Source organism: Diadema antillarum, unplaced genomic scaffold (assembly GCF_040938485.1).
Source record: "Diadema antillarum isolate AM-2024a unplaced genomic scaffold, OU_Dant_1.0 seq00000819_RagTag, whole genome shotgun sequence".
Classification (NCBI taxonomy): Eukaryota; Metazoa; Echinodermata; class Echinoidea; order Diadematoida; family Diadematidae; genus Diadema; species Diadema antillarum.
In genome coordinates this window covers 2016139-2024127 of record NW_027271696.1, presented here as the reverse complement: position 1 = coordinate 2024127, position 7989 = coordinate 2016139, and the positions used below count along the sequence as shown (strand labels likewise).

The window sequence follows — 7989 nt, the reverse complement described above, 5'->3', positions numbered from 1 at the left end:
TCGTAGGCTGTATGACTCGTGGGTGTCGGTCTCGTGACGTGCACCCCACGGTGATGCCGTATCAGTGAATGTGTACAAGGTGCAACAACGCTCCGTGTTGTACTGAAGTGTGTGTGGTACCATGTTAACAGAAATAATTATACACTCATCAACAATAATAATTCCACATGCATGGGGTGGGAATATGTTATGCTCACCACTATGCAGACCTTAAGATTCCAAGATCATACAATAATTTTGTATCACGTAAGCATTATGACAGTATGTGTTATGTTGTCGGGATTTACACATCTTAATGGGTATTTTTTTTAACTTGTTCAAGTAATACACGTAGATGAGGAGGTTGGTAAACCCGTCTGTTTCGAGTTTATACTAAGAAATTTCTACGAAGATAATGTCAGCATGCGGATATCTTCCCAAGAAAAAAATAATTTGCCATGGCATCTTGGGTTTTTGCATGCCCAGAGAAGGACATTCATAAAAAAATCACGCGTGCTTGATAAAAATTAACACCTTCACACAGAGAAGGTACGCTCCTATTTGCAATATCACATGCATGCAATCATGTAACTTTTATGAACACCTGATTGTATGTAGTGGAAGGCTCTAAAAACTGCCCACATTTTTCAATACGGGTAACAAAATCACCCCTGGGAATTTTAACAGCAATCGGTCAATGTTGTCATGAAAGTGTGAAATTTGCACAAGAAATATAATTGTTATGCATATTTCAAAGGTGCCAGTACTGAGAAAAGGCGAAATCCCCCTCCCCCCCCCCCCCCCCCCGCAAAATTTGGAGGCGCGAAAGAACCGTTTGCTATATATTTGGGTTTCTTTGCCGGTCAAGGCGCATTAAATAAATCTCAAGAATGACGGAATCCCTCTTTGTAACGTGCTTATTTGAAATTTTAGGCCAAGCGGAAGAGGTTTGTTACGATGACCTGGGCTGTTTCACTGACGAGGGCTGTCACGCCATCGGTTTCCCGCCCGAATCTCCTGAGTTTGTGAACACGCGGTTTTTCCTCTACACACGGCGAAATTGGAACACATCGCAGGAACTGGTCCGGGGCGACGTTGACGGCATTCGAGCGTCGAATTTTGATGGGAAGAAGAAGACCAAATTCTCCACTCACGGCTGGAACTCCAATTCCTTTGGGTCGGGCGAAATTTCCAGGAAAGACACTTTCCTTCGCGAGGTACGTGGAAATCTCAAGATCGTTACTGATTAGTATAATACTTACCAACTTTTAACGAAGGAAGTAACAAGGAGGGCCTAATGTATCGCATAATCACATCGCGTGTGTTGTCAAGATCTGCGTTCCTTGATTTATAGGGTGGCGTCACACTGTCCCAAAATTGACACAGGGCGGCTTAATAACGAATTATTTGCGATTGTCAATATTCGCACGAAGTTGGCCCCAAAACTGGTTAAAAGCCAATCAAAAGAGTCGATGCAAATATGAATCATATTTGCATCGGCTCTTGATTGGCTAATAACGATGCGTACGGAAGGTCCCATCGGTGATGACGTCCGAACCACGCTAGAAAGCTACACGAAGATGAGATTATAAAATGAACCAAGGTCTTCGAGTTATCTTTTGGCTCGCTAGAGATTTTGCTGCCGCTCACGAAGTTGCTGACGAAGTCTTAGAAACTCCATCGGCGGTCATACCATTGAGCTAAGTAGCTCCATGCAGGCAGCGGATCCAGGAGAAGGCGTACCGGGCGCGCCATCTTTATTATCTTTTTTTTTTTTGATTAAAAGAAATTTAAAAAAAGCTTGAAATGCTTGTCAGCTGATGAAACCCGGAAGTGCTTTGCGCTCCCCCCTCCTCCCCCCCCCCCCCCACCCTCTACGGAATTCCTGCCGCCCCTGCCATGGTCATACGATGGCTTAAAAAGGTGCCCTCACGGTAGCCTTTTGCAAAGGCAGCTTGCAATGGACTCGCACGCAGCGAGCGGTGGACTCGCACACACGCAGTATAGCTCCGCTCACAGGTCGCTATAATACACTCGCTGTGACTGTGCACGTCCACAAATTATTCATTGTGGGCTGCCTTTGCAAAAGCCTACCCTCACGAATGATCCGATGTTAATGCGATCAGTATGTCCATCTTTGCACAATTTCGTGACTGTGCGACACCTGCATTAATGAAGATTACGGTATTACGCGGCGCCATGGACTGTGAAGCGGATACTGTGCTTCAGCAGTCCATGTCAAGGTTTATACTCAATTTTTCATATAGTCTGATTCAGTGTACGCTCAACGTTCTACTTCAAAATAATACTTGACAAAATGTTTCTTTTTATGATAAGTTCACAAACATAAGAATATTATATAGTGTTGCTAGTGGATTTGATTCAAGTACTCCATTTTATGGTTATAGTTTTATATCATCCAGGTGTCTGTCAAAACAATATAATTATGATTATTGACAAGTACAGAAAAAAATATATAAAGTAAGTGTGGCATTGTTGGTCTATTCTTATGATCATCTACTGATTTAATGTCCAACTAATTTGATGTTATATTTGATGTATTTTTCTACAGGAGGATGTAAACTACATTTCAGTGGATTGGCGTCGTGGGGCCAGAGGTATCAACTATTGGAAACAGCACCAGAACACGCGAGTGGCTGGACGAGAAGTAGCCCTGATGGCTCGATTTCTGAACCTTGAAAAAGGAATGTACTTCAAAGATGTTCACCTGATGGGCCACAGTCTCGGCGCTCACGTGGCGGGCTTCGCCGGGGCGTTCCAGCAGGGATTCGGCAGAATTACTGGTATAGTTTGAACAGTAAACAACTACAGATTCTTATCCATATCGGCACTAAAAATTTCCACCAATGGTGAAATCGCAGAGATTCAAATCAGTGTAAGGGGGCAACGACGCCAGTGAAGAGTGCAAGAGTAAGTCGTGGTAATAGTTTGCCAACAATTGCTTTTAACTATTTGAGGACAATGTAACTGCTAGGCGAATCATGTGCGCATAGATCTAGACTTAAAAGATCCATCCTATGATTTTGTTCTATCCATTCTATCCTATCTGCGTGAAGGCACAGATCCGGCCGGCCCTCTCTACAAAGCAGACGGGCCCGAATGCCGGCTCGACCCTACAGACGCCCTCTTCGTCGACGTCATCCACAGTGACGGCAACGACAGGATAGGTCTCGGCACTTCACTTCCGGTAAATTGATATGCGCACAAACACATAATGTAGGCCTACATTCTTTTCTTAAGTGCCGTGTTTGTCAGAGGACTAAAGTGGACAGCTGATTAAAGCACTTTGAATGCCGCATAGAATGTATATACACAGCACGCCTGTATCAACGACCGCTCTTCACAAGGTTACAGTTCGTTATTCCGAAGGCTCGTTATTTCGAAGTTTCGTAATGCCGAATACATGTATTGAATAAGGTTCATCATTCCGAAGGTTCGTTCATCCGAAAATGAAAGAGAGGTTCGTTATTCCGAAGATTCGTTTATCCGAAAATGAAATGGACTTCCATTTAGTGACAAAACGCGATGCCGTAATGTTAAAAAATGGTTGGATATATTACGTAATTCAAATTGAATGAAAGCACGCACACCCACACGCACACCCACACCCGCACCCACACAAACACATAGGCCTACAAGCGCAGACATGTACATCCTTTACTTTCTTCTACTTATGAGGATAAGTCGTGCATGACGAAGAAACTACTTATATCAAAAGATACCACTCAAAGGCAGAAAAACAAAAATCACACATGCGTGTAGTGATCAGCCCCTTTGAAAGCATCCTGCGTGCTCCCTCGCTAGGACAGATCAACCCCTTTTCCCCCTCATAACAGTTACTACTCGACAGAAACGATGATCCCCCCCCCTCCCGGCTTCGCCACGGATCATTCAATTTCAGAATAACGAGTTTTATTTCATTTTCGGATTATAACAAATCTTCGGAATAACGAATCATATTTCATTTTCGGATTAGAAAAAAAGGTTGAATTGAATATTTCATTCTTGGATTAACGAAGCTTCGGAATAACGAACCTTAGGAATAACGCAACAAATACTGAACCCTTTTTCATTTTCGGATTATCGAGCCTCTGGGCTCAGGGACTTTGGGTGTTTCGGAATAACAAACTTTCAGAATAACGAACATCATCTCATAAATTGACGAGCAATGCAATCTGGGAGAGATCCTGTTTGAGGAGAATTTGAATGAGAAATGTTACCTTATTTCAAAAGTGAAAGGATTCGGGGGGAAGGGTGGGGGAGGGGAGGTAACTAGGCCTATTGACCTTTAACCCAACCATCTGCCCTATCTTTGACCCCCTCCTTCCCCCTCCCTCTAAAAAAAAAAATCCCATAACCCCTATGTAAATCATCTCTTTACAGATGGGACATCAGGACTTTTACCCCAACGGAGGACGCCACCAATCGGCCTGTAGATACGGCGCCGACTTAGGTGGCTGCAGTCACAACTTGTCACCGCGGTACCTCACCGAGAGCGTTCGTGCGAACGTCTGCCAGTTCAAAGCTTTCCCCTGCCCCAGTCTGAGTGCCTACCTCGCCGGCTTGTGTCGGACCTGTGGCAGAGGTTGTTCCGCCATGGGCTACCCAGCTGAACACTACAAAGAACTTCGGGGATTGTTCTTTCTAGAGACAAATGACAAATCCCCTTTCTGCATAACAAACTCGACAAACGTTCCATAAGATGTTTTTCGTAATTGTATTGTCACTTTTACCCTATAACTACGATCTTGGTGGCATACCACTTTTTTAAGAGTGGAAACGATACCCAAATTCTTGTTTGTTTGCTTGTTTGTTTGTTTGTTGGTTTGTTTGGTTTTTTTTTCAATGATACGTGAGACATTAAACAACGAACCAAAATATGATGGACGTTTGTACAATCTTATAATTTGGTACCCCTGCTGAAAAGTGCAGTGACCCACAGTGTGAAACACAGTGTGAAGACAGGGGGTGTTTAGTCGAGTTTTTATACATAGTCAGACCATTTTCCAAACACCACCCGTATATTCTATGGGTATTAGGCTCACGTAAAGCGTGAAAGATGAATTTCTTGTATACTATCATTATGTGTTTTTATGTTTGTGTAAATGTGCATGGATCTAGACTTTCAAAACAAAGCTGATACTCAAAAATTGCCAGTTTTCCTTGGTACGAGCCATGCCGAAATGAGAATATCAGAGATATCATGCAATAAATAGTTACCTTATATTTTGGTTTACAGACATTGTATATAGGTTGCATGCGTGTGAAATTATATTATATCATTTTAATAGTATATGAAATGCAAGGCAAGTTGATTTTAGATTTTTATCGAAAAAATGTTTGTACATATCTTAAACTGTATATCTTATCTTCACAAGATGTGCTAGCTGAGACATGTATTTTTAACATATCATTTTACTTCTATATTAACTGTCATTCCATCCAAACACTGCCAAATAATTGTTTGTTTTTTTCTCAGATTGCAAGTATGGTTTTCACTTCGCAACTGCTTGGTAAAGCCGTAATTATTTCACAGAAGATGAGTTTGTCACACTGACGTAACAATGTATAACGTTTGTATAGATTCAATTCATAACTCTTTGCAGTTTGATGTCAGCAAAATACTGTTCTCTATGAGTTATGATAAGTGCTTTTTAAAATAAATAAAGTTGCATCGGTATGAATTGTTGTCGAGCCCTTCTCCTTATTCACTCGCTATGTATAAATCCAAGCTTTAATTGCACTATCTATCCATCTAATTTAACACACACACACACACACACACACACACACACACACACAAATGAACATATACATGCACGTATTATATATATTTTTATCCACAGTTTTTATACGATGTATTAAACTTCCAGAAAACAAATACAAAATGTTTGAATACAGTCATGGATAATCAATTCATGTTGGAGATAACGAGTTTGGCTTCGTTCTATATTGTTTAATTTCTGCTCTTTCTATACATAAACAAAATTATACGTACATGTATGATATTCAAATAGTATAATACTTGTTGGTGCCAACAAAGATTTAATCACTTGCCTCCCTCAGTACGAAATGTATTTTGTACGATCGCAACTGCTGATCTATGATTTAACTATTTAATGACTTCACAATCTATACGGGTTTCACTGCCGGCAACCAGGTATATCCTATGGTGGTAGTGTCGCTGCCCGAAAAGCAGTAAATGACAGGTTAGAGTCCCATTCGTTCCTTTTTCCTTCGACATTTTGTTTTGTTAAATAACAGGTCAGCAATTGCGATTTTACAAATACATTCGTACAGAAGGAGAAAAGTGATAAAAATAGTTTATAGCACATCACCCCTCTGCTTTAATGATATCTTGCTTTATTTTATACATTGGACACATAACTGATTACTAGTACAAGGTACATTACACTACGATTAGATACGAGTTAACGAAATATATCAAACAATACGCCTTACAAGTAATACTTGATTATATTTCTGTGTAATTACGTGATTAATCTCTTGGATTAACAACAGAAAAATAAAGGAGAAAGCCATCATTAATCAAGTGCTTGATTTCAGTGGCGGCCCTGGGAAGACAAAATTATTGTGCTTTGAGTAAATAGAGGAAAGTATGCAAAAAAAAAACCAACCTCAAACAAATCCAATAACAACTAAACAAGTAAAAAGAGAAGAGAGAAATAAATAGGGACAGAAAGAGAGAGAGCGTGCGAGCGGGAGTGGTTAGCGCGTATTTTAATGGTTCCCAGTTCCCAGGGCTTAGAATTAAGCTGCGGAAATTGTCATGTTGTCTGTACTACAATGGCAACTCTGATTATTTTTTTTTCTGCACATCCTATATTGAAAATAAAAGTAAATGCAACGGATTGATCATTCATAACACATGGTAAAATATTATTAGAAAGAAATTCACCACAAAAATAGTAACTCGAGAGAGATGAGAGCATTTCAATCTCCTCAAAATGTGTTTTAAACTTTTAAAGTCAGTTAAAGGCCTATAAGGTTTGCAGTTACAAGGGTTTTGAAAATTCTACAACCGAAAGAACCATAAGATTATAAACAGTATTTAACTGCTCAAAAAAGAAAGATGTCTTTTTCCTGCCTTTATTGTGAGACAATGACAATGCTAAGTAACATAATTACAGTAAAAGATATAATATCAAAATCTGGTTTCTAGGCCTTATAGTGTGGTGGGAGCAAATCGATGCCCCGCCATCCGGCAGACGATAACAGGGTCATGTGTTATCTCATTGTGATTGCTTACGGGGTAACTTAATGATGATAGCAATAGATAATGGTATAAATATCAGCAAACTGACCATGATATCGCGGACTATCGAGCGCCGGTATACTTCAGACAGTGTACCTACCGCTTCTTTCCACATTGGTCTGCCTCCCTGGTCTTTGATACCGGTGTGATTGAACCTTAATAAGGGGATCGTATAATGGTTGAGGCCTAACTTCAGGTTTCTAACATTTTTTGGTGAGATAATGAGAAAACTCTTATGAAATATGAAAGAGCATGTATTTCCAAGAGGGATTCATCGTTTATTTCATGAAAATTGGTTTTGAAATAGCTGACATATCCAAAACCGAGCAATCCTAATAAAAGGTGGGTCCCTCCTTTTATTAGGATCCCTTAGTTTTACTTTGTTTTTGGATGTCTCTGCCATTCCAAAACCGATTTTCATGAAATAAACTTTGATTTCCTCTTAGAATGGTATGTTCTCTATTATTTCATTAGTGGTTTCTTGGTATCTCGCACAAATTTGAAAGCTCAATCCTCATCTCCACCAATACTATACCATCCCTTTAAGTAGGGCCTACATGTGCCGTGCTGAAAAAAACCTCTTGCAAGGAGACTCAATCACAAGAAGACGACCTTTGGAGATCAAGTGAAGTTCGTTAACCCCGTCTCCACCGATCTTTCATTGGCAACAGAATGCATATATACCACAGGCTGGTGAACACGAACAATCACCA

At 40.4% G+C, this 7989-nt stretch overlaps 1 protein-coding gene across 1 annotated transcript; it reads left to right on the top strand.

The window, feature by feature from the left end:
- The first annotated feature begins 684 nt into the window (after window positions 1-684).
- Window positions 685-4701, top strand: LOC139739830 (inactive pancreatic lipase-related protein 1-like). Its single transcript, XM_071650425.1, has 5 exons — window positions 685-692; window positions 869-1196; window positions 2552-2783; window positions 3057-3187; window positions 4384-4701. Exons 1-5 carry the CDS (start codon window positions 685-687, stop codon window positions 4699-4701), a joined length of 1017 nt encoding a protein of 338 aa, XP_071506526.1.
- The last annotated feature ends 3288 nt before the right edge of the window (window positions 4702-7989 follow it).

Excerpts from the sequence above, each read along its gene's own strand:
- LOC139739830 (XM_071650425.1), top strand. Across the intron at positions 1,197-2,551 it reads AAGACACTTTCCTTCGCGAG|GAGGATGTAAACTACATTTC; the intron begins GTACGTGGAAAT and ends ATTTTTCTACAG. Across the intron at positions 3,188-4,383 it reads GTCTCGGCACTTCACTTCCG|ATGGGACATCAGGACTTTTA; the intron begins GTAAATTGATAT and ends ATCTCTTTACAG.